Below are 15,760 nucleotides of genomic sequence, written 5' to 3'. Positions count from 1 at the left end.
CCCTGGGCCGGGCCGGGCCGGGCCGGGCCGGGCCAGTGAGCGGCTCCTGGCCGTCGGAGTCACAAGTAACTCCCGTGGGTGCGTGCCGTGGGCCCACGCGTGGGAAGGCTCTTTGAGTGCGCCCGGGGATAAACGACACAAGCGGCTGGTCACACGATCGCGGTCCTCGCCCCAGACGCCTGGATAAGCACGTTACCTGCTCGTCGCTTCCTTCTGTGCCACGTGTCTCGGGGGCAGCACCGTCTGCATCCCCGGCGGCCGTTCGTGGGCTTGTGTTCCCTGCCGGCCCCGGGAGGGCCTGTGGGGGAACCGGTGGGGCCTCACGCAGGCCTGGCTCCTGGCAGGTGGGCGGCGAGTGTCTACTGAGCAAGCGGACGTTGCCTTGCTTTGCCCGAAGGTCTCGCGGGGCCCCTGCGGCAACAGGGCCGGGCGTGCCCCCGGGGAAGCAGCAACGGCCCACGATTGGTGACCCGGGGCAGGTGTTCAGCCTCGGTCCTCGACTCGACGTTCAGGGCCTGACCGTCCTCTAAGGACCCACGGCCCCTGTGGGACGATGCTGGCCCCGGCCGGGCCCTCGGTCAGCGTTGGCGTGAGGGGTGGCACGCGCCGGTCAGCGAGGGGCGTCCTCTGCCTGCGGCTGACCCCCGCCGAGAGCCACGGCAGCGACTGGACGCCGGGTGGCTCTGCCCTCCGCAGACTCGGTGCAGCACCCCTTCGTAGAGACAGACGTGTGTGGAAAGCACGTTGGTGGTTTGGTGAGCACGGGGTTGGAAGAGGAGGGATCGGGAACAGAGCTCAGCAAGCGACCGCCGTGTGTTTTGGAGATCTGGTTGTGCTGGGCCTCAGCCGCCCCCATTCGTCTCTGTCCCCTCCGCGGCCGCTCCCGAGCGGCAGAAGCCGTGTGCCCCCCGCCGCCGCTGAAAATCTGCACCGCGTGGCCCTTTACAGAGAAGGGATGCCAGCTCGGGCCTGGGAGAGACGAGGATTGGGCGTGCTTCGGGCGACGTTCATCAGGGGGCGTGGCTCTCGGGGTCAGAGGTGGCCGGGACACGTGGACTGTGGCGGCCGCTGCTTCTCTCTTCCCTGTGGTTCCGCGGCCCCCAGCTCGGTTTTCCAGCCCTCGCCGCCTCAAGGTCAGGCTGCCGTCCTGGACCGGATACGTGTATGAGTTTCGTGGGGCTCCCGCTGTCGCAAATCACCGCTGACTCAGTGGCTTAAAACAAACAGAAACGTATTCTGTCGCGGTTCTGGAGACCAGAAGTCCGAACTCCGTCTCTCCGGGCCAAAGTCAAGGTGTCCGCGGGCCGCGCCACGCTTCCTGCAGAGGCTGTGGGGGAGGACCCGTTCCTTGCCCCTTCCGAGTTCAGGTGTGGCCGCCGGGGCACAGGGCCTCCTCCTCTACCTTGTGTCTGAGGTCTGCCTCTGTCTCCCTTATGAGGGCACGTGATTCCATTTAGGGCCCACCCGGGTAATCCAGGCTTCTCCCCAACTCCAGACCCTTAACTGCATCCCCTCTGCAGGTTCCCTCTTGCCGCAGAAGGTGACATACTCACAGGGTCTGGGGATCAGGACCTGGGCATTTGGGGGCCACTGTTCAGCCAACCGCAGAGCTGCCGAAAGGGATGGAAACCCCCTGAGCTGGTTTGAACCACCAAGGGCACCTCACAGGAAGGACTCGGGTGTGCCGGGGAGCCCCCACCCCGGGCCTCAGGCCGTGGCCCTGGGAACCAGGAGCTGCGAGGGGCCCAGGCGTCTGCACCGCACACGCTCTGCTCCACACATCCGCCCCCACTGGACACCTGCCTTCCACCGCCACGCGCCCAGGGTGACCCATCTCAGGTTCCGGCCACCCGCACAGATGGACGAGCTCTCGGAATTTCTGGGAGCGGGAACTAGGTCCGTTCGACGTAGGTCAGATGTCTTGTCTGCGGCCCGTGCGTGTGTCTGGGGCTGCGGTGAGTGGGTCCCTGCAGTCCGTAGGACGCCTGCCACCACGGCAGGTAGGGGACAGACGGCCCTAGACAAGGGCTGTGGACTTGGCGGAGACCCCAGAACCTTCCCCGGACATCTCCGAGCCATCCTGCTCTTTTGGGGTGACGTAGCTCACCTTTGAGGTCATCCGTCTGCATCACTCAGTACCTTCGGGGTGCCCCGAAGCTCACTTCGTGTCCAGGTTCTTGGGGCACGCCCCCCTGGAGCCCCCGAGTACTTTCGTGATAGGTCATTGTGCTGGTCTGGCCCCAGGAACGCTGCAGCCAGCCGTGTTTGTGGATGGAACAGAAGGGGCCTCCGAGGGCCATGCCGGCGTGCTTGCCCTGGGAGCCCCTCCCCCCTGAGTGAGCGCCGGCCTCGCCGTCACCGGGGCCTCAGGGAGGGCTCTGTCGGATGCACACGACGGATGAGGTCCGGCGCGAAGAAAATCAGCAGAGGAGGGAATGTGCCGGCTTCCGGGGCCGACGATGGTGGCGGTCGGGTTCCAGGGCTCGGACCGCAGCCTCTCCGGCTCCGCGGGGGTTGGTCGGCTCGTCCCCCTGCAGGTGGGCGTCTCCTGTAGGACAGAGGACGACGCAGGGCCCGTGACCACTCTGGGAGTCCCTCCGCGGGGGGAGGGGGCCTCTTGTGTCCTCGTGACCTGAGGAGAGCCCGGGCCCAGTGCGGGTCACATGCCCATCACGCTGGCTCCTGAGGCCACAGTGCCCGAAGATGGTGCTTGTGCACATCTGGGCCACCTGCCACCCCGGTGGATTTTGTGGGCTGGGGTGCTGTCCCCAGAGGTGGGGTGGAGCTGGCAAGGGGGGAGGCAGGGGAGGGGCAGGGGCAGCAGAAATCAGACCCCGGGCTTACACGCCCAGCGTGTGACATCACCGTCACAGGTGCCAGGGCGCCGCAGGGAATGTGCTGCTCTGTGCCATTTGGTGCCGTCACTTACTAATGCGCTGGGCGGAGGAGGTGGCTCCGGTGTCCTTGGCAAGGCCGTTCTGTTGACTTCCTGTTGGGAAGCCTCTGGCTCTCCCGCTGAGCCCCGAGGACAGGGGTCCGGAGCTCGGGCTGCCGGCTGCTTCCTCCCAGCCCTCCACGCGGCTCCCGCGCGGCTCTTCTTAACGAGGTGTCACCCACAGAGCCTAAAACTCGCCCTTCTAAAGGTGGGCACCTCTGGCTTTTAGCGCACTCACAGCATTGTGCAACCCCCACCGTCTAATTCCAGAACGTTTCCGTCACCCCAGAAAGAAACTCTGGACCCATTAGCTCTCGCTCCCCTCCCGCCCCCGGCTCCTGGCAACCATGAGTCTGCTTCCTGTCTCTCTGGGGTTGCCTGTCCTGGACGTTGCACGGAAATGGGGTCATGCACCGTGAGATTCTTGTCCCCACCTGTCTGTCCCCACCTGTCACATGAACTTGAGAAGGAAGGACGCCCCGGGGGGTGGGGGGCGGCGTCACGCCTGTGCCTCGAGCTGGGGATGAGAGGCAGACGGCACAGTGTCGAGGGGCCTTGGCCGTGAAACCGTGGGTGTGGCCCAGGCGCACGTCTACATCACCTTTGCGTTTTCTCAGCGTGAGCTTCCTAAGGTTGCCCTTGAAACCTTTCCTCCTGAGATACGTTCTTCCGTTGCTAACTGAGCTTCCCGTGCCACGTTCGTCGGAAGTGGAAAGCCCTCGTGGATTGCCACATGAACCAGCTGCCCGTAAAGAGAGTCGTGACGAGAACAGACGTTATCTGTCGGGCTCTGGCCCCAGAGGCGCCGAGCGCGGGGCCTCCCCGTCCCCCGCTCGTAGAGGCGAGAGCGCGTACGTGAGGTCCCCGAAGAGGCCACCCCCGCCACGTGGAGTCTTCCCCCTGGAGGGCACGGGACCGAGAGGGGCCCGGCGTTGTAGCCCGTTAACAACAGCCCTGCCGTCATCCGTTGACTTGAAGACGCTGCGGGTTAGAAGAGAGGCTGTTGCTTCGTTTGCCACTAAGAACACGACCGCCCCTCTGACAGTAAGACGCAGCCAAGAGGCAAGAACACGAGAAACAGCGGCTTCACTGGCGAAGAGCCCACGTCCCTCCGAGCGACCCATCGGGGACACCGCGTGACGCGCCTTCTGTGTCCGGCTCGTTTCGGCCACACGGAGTCCTCACCAGGCGGCTACTGTCCTCTTGCAGACAGGCTCAGATTAGATCAGTGGGGGGCATCTGGGGGCATCTGTGGCTGTCCCCACCCAGGCACTCCTGGTGTCGAGTGGGTGGGGGCCCAGTGGAGCTGAGGGGAGGGGTGCTGGTGGGGTGCACGGTCCCCGGCTCCCTTCCTACGTTTGCTCTTTCTCCGACCCTGGATTGGTCCTTGGCCTCCGCAGAAGCCTTTGACGGGAACAGACACCCGAGCCCCGAGCCTCGCCTGTTGAGAGCTGGGTTTCCCCGACCCCTTTTGTTCTCTTGCGTGCTAGTCCTTCGGTAACTTAGCACAAGGCGTCTGTCCAAACCTCTCCGATGTGAAAGATCCCATTACTGTTGCTAATGGGCTCGAACCTGGGGCCGGAGCATCTGTGGGGAGGGCTGCCCGGGGCGGGGGGAGGTCGGAGAGGAGCCAGCCGCGGGGAGCCAGGGGAGCCAGCTTCACCGCTGAGGCCGGCCCTTGCCCCAGGCCCTCTCCTCGCCCTGGGCAAGGTCACCCATTCTGGTTTTTCTCTCTTCTCCCCAAGGGATGCCTTATGGCAGCCGCGAGAACTCCCTCCTCTACTCCGAGATCCCCAGGAAGGTCCGGAAGGAGGCTCTGTTGCTCCTGTCCTGGAAGCAGATGCTGGATCATTTCCAGGTGAGCCCGTGCTGCGGGGCTCCGGCTGGCGCTGCCCTGGGCCCCCCTCCACCCCGCCACCCCCACCCAGGGCGAGGGAGACAGGTGCAGGCCCCCCTGCCCGCTGTGCTCCAGCCCCAGTGCGGGCCCTGATGAGCGCTCTTTACCAGAAGTTCCTTTTCCACGCCTCACAAAGACTTGGAACCAACCTGGTTCCTGCAGGGGAGACTTGGCTAGTACTTAACCGCATCCAAAGTCGGCTCACCTAGGGAGAAGAGGGCCGGCGAGGGACGGGGGTGCCTTTTGCCGTGGTTTGTGTTGATTTCTTTGTGGTCGTGGCAGCACGAGGTGCTGGGCGGAGGGACATCGTGTGTTTCTCCACAGCCGTGTGACCGCCCTCACTTCTGCCCCAGGCCCACCAGGCGGGGCGTGCAGGGGGCGGGGGGGGGCGGGGGGCGGTCGTTGCACTCTGGGTTCTGCTTTTCAAAAACGCATTTCTTGCCGGGAACGTTGCCCCGTCGTGTTCAGAGTTCTCCTCGGGGCAGCCGCGCGCCCAGACCCCTCCGGGTTGGGTGTTTGGGTGGCCAGGTGGTCCTGAATTTGCCCCGCTCCCCCGCCCCGTGCAGAAAGCAGAGGCGTGTGGTGGAGGGAGGGTTCCCCCAAAGCTCTGGTTGGATGGGATGGTGCTCAGGGCAGGAGGGAGGGCGTCTGCGGCATTGGCGCTGGGGAGCAGGGGAGAGTACCCTGGGTAGCCGCCCGTGCCGGGGGCTAGGGGAGAGCCCCGTCTGCCTCAGAGAGGACCTCTGGGCAGATGTGGGCGCAGGCGAGCCCAGAGACGGGCCCAGAGGGGAGGAAGCCTCGGGTGAGCCCGGAGCCTGTCCACCAGCCCTGTTGCCGAGCCCGCCTGGGCACCTCATGGCCCCCGGGCTCGGGCCGCTCTGGCCTCCTGGTTGGGGAGCTGCGCCGGACAGCTGTGCTCAGCAGAAAGTTCTCTCTGGCTGCTGACGCGGGCCCGTCCGTGTGTGTCCCCAGGCCACTCCCCACCACGGAGTCTACTCTCGGGAGGAAGAGCTCCTTCGGGAACGGAAGCGCCTGGGGGTCTTTGGCATCACCTCCTACGACTTCCACAGCGAGAGCGGCCTCTTCCTCTTCCAGGCCAGCAACAGCCTCTTCCACTGTCGGGACGGGGGCAAGAACGGCTTCATGGTGAGCCCTGGTCACTGGCTGGGGGCAGGGCGGGTGGCCGGGCAACCTCCCGTCCCCCTGAGCCAGACCTCTGTGTCCCCAGGTGTCCCCCATGAAGCCCCTGGAAATCAAGACCCAGTGCACCGGGCCCCGCATGGACCCCAAGATCTGCCCTGCCGACCCCGCCTTCTTCTCCTTCATCAACAACAATGACCTGTGGGTGGCCAACATCGAGACGGGCGAGGAGCGGCGGCTGACCTTCTGCCATAGAGGTGAGGCCACGCAGGGGGCCGCGCTCCTGTCCCGGGTGGGTGCTCGGGTGGACGGCCGCTCCGGCCCCCAGCGCAGCTCCCAGAAAGGCCCCCGTTCCCACTCCCGTTACCCCCGACCACCGGGCGCCTTCTCGGACCCTGCTGTCCCGGTTCCCCCGCCCGTGTGTCCTGCGTGGCTCTGCCCCGGCCTCACGGGGAGTCCAGCTGCCTGGTCCATAGTTTTCTCTGTGTGAGTCAGCCGGGGTGGCCTCTCCCCCCACCAGGTCCTTGTTCTGCCTCTGCTCACGCGAACCCTCCCCCCCCCCCGCCCAGTTCCCGTCCGTCTCCTCCGAGTCGGGCTCAGGTCTCACGTGCTCCCTGAGTTCTCCCTCACCCCCCTGCTCCCCAGAAGTGACCTCCTTCTCCTGCATGTCGTGTGGAGCTCTGCCCCAGTCAGGGGCTCCGGTCACACGGCCCTTCCTGCCCGCAGCCCCAGCGCTCTCTCCCTAAACCTGAAGCTTAGCCCGGGCGGCACGGACGCCGGCCGCGTCCGGAGACACCGTTAGCTGTGGTGGCTGCTTAAGGACGCTCCTGGCATTGCGCGGCAGGGGCCAGGGCTGCGGGTCAACCCCTCCGCGCTCCGGACGCCCTCAGCCGTGGGATGTTTCAGCCTCGAGTGTGCGCGGCGCTTGGGGGCGGAGGCCGGCTGTGCGCTGGGCTCCTCACCGCGTGCGGCTCTCTCCCTGTCCAGGCTCACCCAGTGTCCTCGATGACCCCAGGTCTGCGGGCGTGGCCACCTTCGTCATCCAGGAAGAATTCGACCGCTTCACCGGCTACTGGTGGTGCCCTGCCGCCTCCGGGGAGGGTAGGCGCCCTCGCGTTTGCCAAAGCGCTTCCCGCGCGTCCCTTCTGGTAGCGGAGCCACGGTCTGCCTGCTTCTCTGCCCTCGGCTCTTTTCGCTTGAAACAAACCGCAGAGCCTTTTGCGTCGATAGTCGTGTCGCAAGCCGTTCAGGCCGCTCTGACAGGACCCCACAGGCCCGGGGGGCTGGGGAACAACAGACGTCTTTTCCTCCGGGTTCTGGGGGCGAGCCGTCCGAGGCCGGGGCGCCAGCAGATACGGCGTCTGTTGAGAACCTGCCTCCTGGCTCACGACCACTGTCCTCTCCCCGCGTGCTCACAGGGCAGAAGGGCGGGGCGTTCGCTGGGCCTCTGTCGGGAGGACACGCTCGTCTCATTCCCGGGGCTCCCGCCCTCCTGACTTAATCCCCTCCCGGAGGCCCCACCTCCCCCTACCCGCGCCTCCGGGTAGGATTTGACATTTGAATTCGGGGGTACGAACTTTCTGTCGGTTGCAGTCAGGACATAGAGGACTCTGATGACTAACTGTCCCTGGGGTGACGATGGGCCACGGCGTGTTTAACCGGTTCCACACCTACCGACACTTTGGCTGTTGCCGGTGTTTGGTTTGGGTTTCGCTTTTTATTGTAAACGGTGCTATGGCGAACATTTTTTTTTAAATTTTTTTTTTTTTTTTAAATTTTTTTTTTTTTTTAACGTTTATTTATTTTTGAGACAGAGAGAGAGCATGAACGGGGGAGGGGCAGAGAGAGAGGGAGACACAGAATCGGAAGCAGGCTCCAGGCTCTGAGCCATCGGCCCAGAGCCCGACGCGGGGCTCGAACTCACGTACCGTGAGATCGTGACCTGAGCTGAAGTCGGACGCTTAACCGACTGAGCCACCCAGGCGCCCCTTTTTAAATTTTTTTAATGTTTATTATTTTTGAGATAGAGACAGAGAGCAAGCAGGGAAGGGGCAGAGACACAGGGAGACACAGACTCTGAAATGGCTCCAGGCTCTGAGACGTCAGCACAGAGCCCGACACGGGGCTCGAACCCACGAACCGTGAGATCATGACCTGAGCCGAAGTCGGACGCTTAACCAACTGAGCCACCCAGGCGCCCCTGAACATTTTTATATACACTTTCTGATCTGGGAGTTTCTCAGTGGCTCTTAGCCAGGGACGATTCTGCTCCCAGGAGACCCCAGGTGACGTCTGGGGACATCTGTGGTTGTCACGACTGGGTGGCTACTGGTACCGAGCAGGCAGGAGCCACGGGTGCTGCTCTGCGCCCTACAGTGGCCAGGACGGCTCTCTCCCACAAGGAGTGATCCAGCCCCAAATGTCAGCAGGCCCGAGGATCCTGAATCCTGCCACAGAGAAAATTCCAGCTATAAGAGAGCTGAGCGGAAGCTACACACGGCTTCGATCTTGATGGATTTCCTCTTTGTGGAAGAAGCCAGATCAGTGGGTCCTTTTGTATCTCTGTGTCTTTGTCCCCGTAGTGCGGGGGTATCTTGTCCCCTCCAGTGTTCGGTCAAGCAAGATCCATCTGCTCTGGGTGGGGGACTTGTTTCTGGAACGTGCCGGTAGCATCAGACCCTCTTGTGCTGCTAATTGATTTCTCCGTGGCCTTCGTACCCCTGTGAGCTTCAGCGGTGCTCACGTCCCGGCCCCGGGCTCCGGCCGTCTGCCGTCAGAGCCCCGTCTCCTGTTCGCTCTTGCCTCTAGTTCAACTCACCTTGTCCTTAAATTAACTTGAAAGAAGACTTTATGGTCCTGCCATCAACAGAAGCAAGACACTAAATCCTGTGATACAAAGAAGCCGGCACGATATGTTTAAGTTGGCTCCCAGGAACAGGAGGGGTCGCCCCATCAGAGGGGCACCTGAGGCTGCCTGGTGCTGCCCGAGACTCAGGCCGGGTCGCAGGTTACAGGGGACAGCGCCGTGACCTCTCCTTCCACCTGGGCCGGGCTCCTCAGCGCGCTGCCGTGCGGCGTGTAGCCCCGGGGCCCGTGCCTCTGGAGCTAGGGTCCGGGGTCAGCTCTTTCAGCCTGTGGCTGTCTGCAGGCCTGAAGCGTCCCGGTCAGTAAGATGGGGTCCTTGGCCACGAACCGGATCTCTCCCCGTCGGCACTCTGGACTTCGGGGCTGGCTCATCCTCTGTGCTGGGGGCCGTCCTGAGCACTGTGAGGTGTTGAACAGCATCCCTGACCTGAGGTGTTCCTCGGGCTCTGACCAGCTCAGGTGACCGACTCCTGGGCACACAGAACGGCCCTTGGTTGGGGTCCGCTGGTCTAGATGATCTCAGAGGTCCTTTCTCTGGCGTGCTGGTGCCGGCTCAGAAACCCCTTCGAGGAAGACCCCCCCCCCAACTCCGTGGCCGTCAGCCATCTGGGGTAGCCCCCTCCCAGACCCCACACCCGGGGTCACCTCCTGTGCTGTCTCGCGTGAAGGGATGGCGCTTTTCCTCGGCCACAGCAACCCGAGAGTATTCTTCCTGGCTGTCGGGGTCTGGGGCTCAGGAGTCCTTCGTGCGGGGCAGGTGGACGCAGAAGTCTGAGGCAGGGGTTCGGGCTGCGGTGCGGCCAGTCCCACCCCGTATGGCCTCAGGCCAGCGGCTCACCCCTCCTGTGCCCTCTCCCCCCCTGCAGACCGGGTGGGACTGGGCCGCTGGTTCTGGAGGCACCCCTGCTCCATCTGGGGCGAGTCTCCGGTGGGGCCATAGGACGCTGCAGATGGGGACCCTTTTCGGCAGCCTCAGGAGGAAGCAGCAGCCGTGGGCTCCCTCCCGTGAGGTCAGCACTGCCCGTGCCGCGTTCCTTTCCAAGCGGCCACCGCTCGGGGATTCACGCACTTCTCACGATGCTTATCCCGAGCCTTCTTGAGCCGAGCCCCGCGTGTTACTCCCTGGGGCCGCCAGAAGCAAGCCCCCCAGACACGGCGGCTCAACAATAAGCATTTACCGTCCTGGTCCCGGAGGCGGGAGGTCGACCATCAGGCGTCCCCGGGGCTGCTTCCTCCTGGGGCCGCTCTCCTCGGTGTGCAGACGGCCGTCTTCTCCCCGTGTCCTCACGTGGTCGTCCCTCTGCGTGTCTGTGCCCTCATGTCTTGTTAATGAGGACACCAGTCAGATTGGATCGGGCCACTCTGATGACCTCCTCTCAAACTCATCATCTCTCTAACACCCTGTCCCCAAATTACAGCCCCATTCTGAGGTGCTGGGGGCTCCCCACACGGGATTTCAGTTCGGCCCCATAACACCACATAGGGCCACCTCTCATGCCATCTCCTAGGAACGGCTCAGTTCTTCCCGTGGCGCAGGTGAGAACACTGAGGCCCTGGCATGAGATGTAACGGTTACAGTAAACAGCAGGGCCAGGCTTCTAGCCCGGGGTCTCAGGCTCTTATCCGGGCCCTGCCGTGGTAGAGCTGGGTCCCCTTTCTGTGCGGCAGAAGGTGGGGTGACAGCAGGGACGCCTGGCGCCCCCAGCAGCTCCCCCTGCCCCTTCCAGGTCCGGAAGGCTGTAAGACGCTGCGGATCCTGTATGAGGAAGTTGACGAGTCTGAGGTGGAAATTATTCACGTGCCCTCTCCCGCGCTAGAAGAAAGGAAGACGGACTCCTACCGATACCCCAGGACAGGTGAGGGCACTGGGCAGTGCCCCGGGCTGCCCAGCAGGGCAGGCGTGCACCAACCAGGACCCAGAGGGGCAGGCCGGGCTCGACAGCGGCAGCGGGGCCGGTGCCACTATCGGTGACCTCGGGGCCCCGGGGAGACGGTGCGAGAGGGGGGGGGCCTGGGGGTGCGGCCCCATCCGAGGGCGCGTCAGATCCTTGGCACCCCGTGAGAATGCAGGCTCGAGTTTGCCCTGTTTCTCGAGGAGGCCAGGAATCCAGATGGCTCCAAGAAACCGCCTGCTTCTTAAACGCTCCTCGAATTATTTAAAAATGCTTGGCGAGCTAATTGAAAATACGTTGCAGGCCGGGTTCGGCCTGTTTTTGGTCCCCTGGGAAGCGTGTGGGAAGCGCCTACTATGTGCTCCACCCGACAGGGCCTTGCAGGGATACTTCCAGTCCCTGGTGCAAGTGGGAAAGGTCGGCCCTCCTCCTGCCCCGCTGCACGGGTGGGAAGCTGAGCCTCGGAGGGGCTGCCCGTCCCGGGGCGAGCACCGTGCAGGCCACGGTGGGGACTGATCGTAGGTGGGGCTGGAGCCTGACCCGCACCTGTCTGTGGCGAGTGCCATTTGGCCATCCCGGCCAGTAAGCCACGTGCCTCCCGACAGCTCGGGGCCCAGCTGAGGCACGGGGGACACGTGTCACCTGTCCGCATCGTTGACGGTCTTATTGTGGACGTGCCCTGTCTTTGCGACCAACTCTCAGGCTCTCCAAAGGCAGGGAGGCATGTTCTTTACGTTTGTCCCCCCACGACCCGCCTTCCCACCCAGCACGGGGTCTGGCCTGCGTTCTTAAATGGTAAAGACGGTTGTCACGGAACAAGGTCCAGGGCCAGAGTCAGAAAGGCCTGCCCGAGGGACTTTGTGCCCGGACCAGAGCGTTGACGTGCCCACGGAGAGACCTTTGGATACCTGGTCCCTTCCTGCCCCTCCCTCCCACGCTGGCTTTGTCACCTTCCTAGGGCATCACCCCACAACCTCCACCCCAGTCACCTGCTCTCGGCCCTCACGGGCGACACCTGCCGGCCTCACCTCCCTTTCATTTCTGCAGGCAGCAAGAATCCCAAGATCGCCCTGAAGCTGGCCGAGTTTCAGACCGATAGTCAGGGCAAGGTGAGCGTGGCCAGGGTGCCCGGGGGGGAGCTGGGTGAGGAGGGGTGGGGCCGGGGTAGGTGGTGGAGATGGGGGGACAGTTGGGCGACATCAGCAGGCCGCTTGCCCCCTTTCCAGGGGCACGCGAACCCGAAAAGGCACTGCCTCCGTAGCGCCCTGTCACCCCGCCTCGGTCTCGAAAATGAGTGGTGGCCCAGCCTCATCTGCCTCTGGGTGGTCCTGGGGTGTGAGGAGGCGATGCTGAGGAGCGGCCCTTGAGCAGAAGGTCCCACAAGAGCTTCCAGAACAGTCTCCAGAGCAGAAAGCTCCGTTGGGTAGTCGTCCAGGGGACTAGAGCTCCGCCCCGGCCACTCCCCGTCCCTGGCATTTGGGCAGGTCCTCACCTATAACTTCGCCGGGATGGTCAGTGCTCCAGACGCTTCTCTCTGTCACCCCGGGGTCAGTATCGACAACAAGCGTCCTTATCACCCCGGGAGCACTCGCTCAGGACCCCGCAGCCGGGAGGGCAGGAGAGGCTATAACCGAGAAGGGCTGAGGGGATGCCAGGTCAGACGGAAACCACCTCCCACCCCCCCCCCAGGTCAGAGGTCAGAGTACTCAAGCTGAGGAAGCTCTGGGACGTTTGTGCTGGAATGACTTTTTGTGTGAGGTTTCCCAAAAGGCGTAAGATAAAATGTGCTTATTTTCACGATCGGGGGTTAGGTTTTGGTTTCGGAATGATCAGACCCTGACCAAAACCTCCTTTCTACACTCCGTACCAGAACGTTCTGGCAGATCTTACACAGACCTGACGTTAGGTGGCTTCACTGAGCCCCTGCCAGCAACGTGGTTCTCGGCCCATCCTCCGGAACCGCCGAGCGCCGGCCCCGTTAGCCTCCGGGAAGCCGCGGCAGCTGGACGTTGTGTCGCCCAAGGCTGCCTGGCTCTGTGGTGACAGCCCAGGCCAGAGCCCTCGCTTTCCTGCCAACGGGCTGTCCTGACAGAGCCCCACATGCCGGGGGCTCGGACCACAGAAGCATGTTGCCTCCTGGCTCTGGAGCCTAAACGTCTGATAGCAAGGTGTGGGCAGTCCGGCTCCTTCTGCGGCCGTGAGGGGGTCTGTTCCCGGCCCCGCTCCTCGCCTCGTCCTGCCTTCTGTCACAAGGTGTCCTCTGCCTGGCAGCTGAGTCCTCACATCCCCCTCACGAAAGGGGGCTACCCTATTCTAGCACCACCTTAACTAATGACACTGTAGCCGCCCCGCTTCCGAATAAGGCCCTTTCTGAGGCACTGGGAGCCAGGACCCCGAGATAGGGATTTGGGGGACACGGTATCCCCCCACCCCACCCCCAGCAGCGGCCATCTCCTCCCAGGCACCATGTGGTCGGGCCCAAGTGTGACCTGAGTCTGCTCTCCCCTTAGATCGTGGCGACCCAAGAGAAGGAGCTGGCACAACCCTTCAGCACGCTCTTCCCCAGGGTGGAGTACATCGCCAGGGCCGGGTGGACCCGGGACGGCAAATAGTGAGTGTTGCCTCGTCACTCACCTCGTGACCCTGCGGCCACATCAAGGGCAAGTCTCTGGAGCCAGGCCCCGGGCCACCGCACGCAGGCCAGGCAGCCCGATGTCAGTTTCTGTATGGCCCGCGAGCCAAGAGCGGCCTTCGTGCTTTCTAAACACTTAGAAGTCAGAAAATCCAAAGAAGAATACCTCCTCACACACGGAAACGATATGAAATCCACATTTCAGCGTCCAGGAATAAAGTTTTATGGTCACGGGGCCACACTTGCTGGTGTACAGATCGTCCGCAGCTGCTTTCACGCCACGTTGGCGGGGTTGACGGGCTGCTTTCGAAAGGAACTGTGTGGCGCACGAGGCTGGAATATTCACTTGCCGGCCCCTGTATCACAGAGGCAGCCTGGACCGAGGTGCCGGGCCTTTGGCGGGCGGCAGGCTCTGGCTGGAATCTCCTGTCCCTGTGGCATCGCTCTTTGGTTTTAGTTGTTGTCGTTCCGTGTTGAGACTCAGCTTCTCTACTTACGGTACCGACATCTCCGTTTAGAACACATTGTCCGTTTACAGTCGGGGAAGGTAGAGGGGCACCTGGATGGCTCAGGAGGTTAAGCATCATGGGTTCAAGCCCCGTGTCGGGCTCTGTGCTGACAGCTCGGAGCCTGGAGCCTGCTTGGGATTCTGTGTCTCCCTGTCTCTGCTCCTCCTCCCCTGCTTGTCTCTGTCTCTCTCTCTCTCTGTCAAAAATAAACATTAAAAAAAGTTTTTTAAATAAAATTAAAATAAAATAAAATAAAAAACAAAAACATAAGGCACCTAGGTGGCTTATAGTCCGTTAAGCATCCGACTTCGGCTCAGGTCATGATCTCGCGGCCTGTGGGTTCGAGCCCCGTGTCGCGCTTTGTGCCGACAGCTCCGACCCTGGAGCCTGGAGCCTGGAGCCTGCTTCGGATTCGGTGTCTCCTCTCTCTGCCCCTCCCCCACTTGTGCTCTGTCTCAAAAATAAATCAGCGTTAAAAAAGAAAAGGTACAGAGAACTTTTTTCCCCCCAGTTTTGAGAAGTTTTATTTCAAAACAGTTGTTTTGAGGACAGAACATAATGATAGAGTAGCTCCCAAACGTGATTTTTAAGCGATACCTACACCAACGCGGGGCTCGAATTCACGGCCCCTCCACCGACTGAGCCAGCCAGGTGTCCCCACCTCCAACGGGATTTTGTCTTTTTTAAGTTGCCGTTTGCCTGCCTCTATCCCAAGTCCTTAAGGACTCAGGTTGTTTGACAGGATGAACAATTTTTTAACACACACACACACACTAAAGTACAATGTCCATTCAGAGCAAAACAGGAAATAAAGGGTAGTGAATGAGACGTCTTCGAAACGCTGCTCTGAGTCCTAATGACACGCGATGTTTCCAGAATGGTTGAGTTAGAGTCCTGTCGCCGCCCCCCCCCCCCCCCCCATCTTCTCCGGAGGGCCTGTGCTAACGAGAAGCCTTTGTGTGCTACGGGGTTACTCGGTCGAGTGTAGGCCAGGCCGCCAGAGGAAGGGTGGTTGTGACGCCACGCGTTCGGAAAGGGAGGCGTCTGTCACCCGGCTTCCCCCGCTGGGCCCTGAGGCCTCCGGCCGCTCTCTCTTGTCGCCCCCTCAGTGCCTGGGCTATGTTCCTGGACCGGCCCCAGCAGCGGCTCCAGCTCGTCCTCCTCCCCCCGGCCCTGTTCATCCCCGCCACCGAGGATGAGCAGGAGCGGGTGGCCTTGGCCAGAGCGGTGCCCAGGAATGTCCAGCCGCACGTGGTGTACGAGGAGGTCACCGACGTGTGGATCAACGTAAGCGTGGGGAGACGCCGGGTGTTGCGCCCCGCCCGGGCCCCCAGATCCCCGGCTGGGCGGGGCTGGGGCCGGGGCGGGGGCGGGGCAGCAGGCCGAGTTCGCCTCCCACGGACGGACGGACGGACGCCTGGCCACGCGGCGGCGGCCCGCCTCCTGACGCACGTTCCGCCTTCTGCCCGGACAGGTTCACGACATCTTCTACCCGTTCCCCCAGTCCGAGGGAGAGGGCGAGCTCTGCTTCCTCCGTGCCAACGAGTGCAAGACCGGCTTCTGCCACTTGTACAAGGTCACCGCCATCCTAAAGCCCGGAGGCTACGACTGGAGTGAGCCCTTCAGCCCCGGGGAAGGTGAGCAAGGCCCGACTGACCCCGCCCCGTGAGCGTGAGCGGTCCGCGAAGGGGCGGGGCTGGGAGGAGTCAGAAAGCCAGCCTCTCTGGAACGTCTTTCGCGGTCTGGCAGGGGCGGTCTGGCAGGGGTTCTCGGTCGGTAGCGTGTACCCAGCGCCGACCACGTGCCAGGCCCTTCTCACACCAGGGGCGGGCACACCACGGCCACAGATCAAATCCGGCCCACTGCCCGTTTTTGCAAATAAAGTTTTAT

At 62.9% G+C, this 15,760-nt stretch overlaps 1 protein-coding gene across 6 annotated transcripts in view; it reads left to right on the top strand.

Annotated features, from left to right (window-relative positions):
* The window catches only part of DPP9 (dipeptidyl peptidase 9), a 40,327-nt gene that overhangs the window by 8,347 nt on the left and 16,220 nt on the right, over positions 1-15,760 (top strand). For all 6 annotated transcript variants that reach the window (XM_081791318.1, XM_078443566.2, XM_078443565.2 and 3 more), the window contains 9 exons: positions 4,681-4,793; positions 5,805-5,978; positions 6,061-6,229; positions 6,960-7,073; positions 10,565-10,693; positions 11,777-11,838; positions 13,240-13,340; positions 14,980-15,157; positions 15,345-15,507. In XM_081791318.1, coding sequence (XP_081647444.1) covers positions 4,681-4,793; positions 5,805-5,978; positions 6,061-6,229; positions 6,960-7,073; positions 10,565-10,693; positions 11,777-11,838; positions 13,240-13,340; positions 14,980-15,157; positions 15,345-15,507 — 1,203 coding nt within the window. The remainder of the gene's footprint in view (positions 1-4,680; positions 4,794-5,804; positions 5,979-6,060; positions 6,230-6,959; positions 7,074-10,564; positions 10,694-11,776; positions 11,839-13,239; positions 13,341-14,979; positions 15,158-15,344; positions 15,508-15,760) is intronic.

This window comes from Panthera onca, chromosome A2 (assembly GCF_046562875.1).
Source record: "Panthera onca isolate mPanOnc1 chromosome A2, mPanOnc1 haplotype 2, whole genome shotgun sequence".
Classification (NCBI taxonomy): Eukaryota; Metazoa; Chordata; class Mammalia; order Carnivora; family Felidae; genus Panthera; species Panthera onca.
Note: the sequence above shows the minus strand (reverse complement) of the source record. Positions and strands in the feature narration are given on the sequence as shown.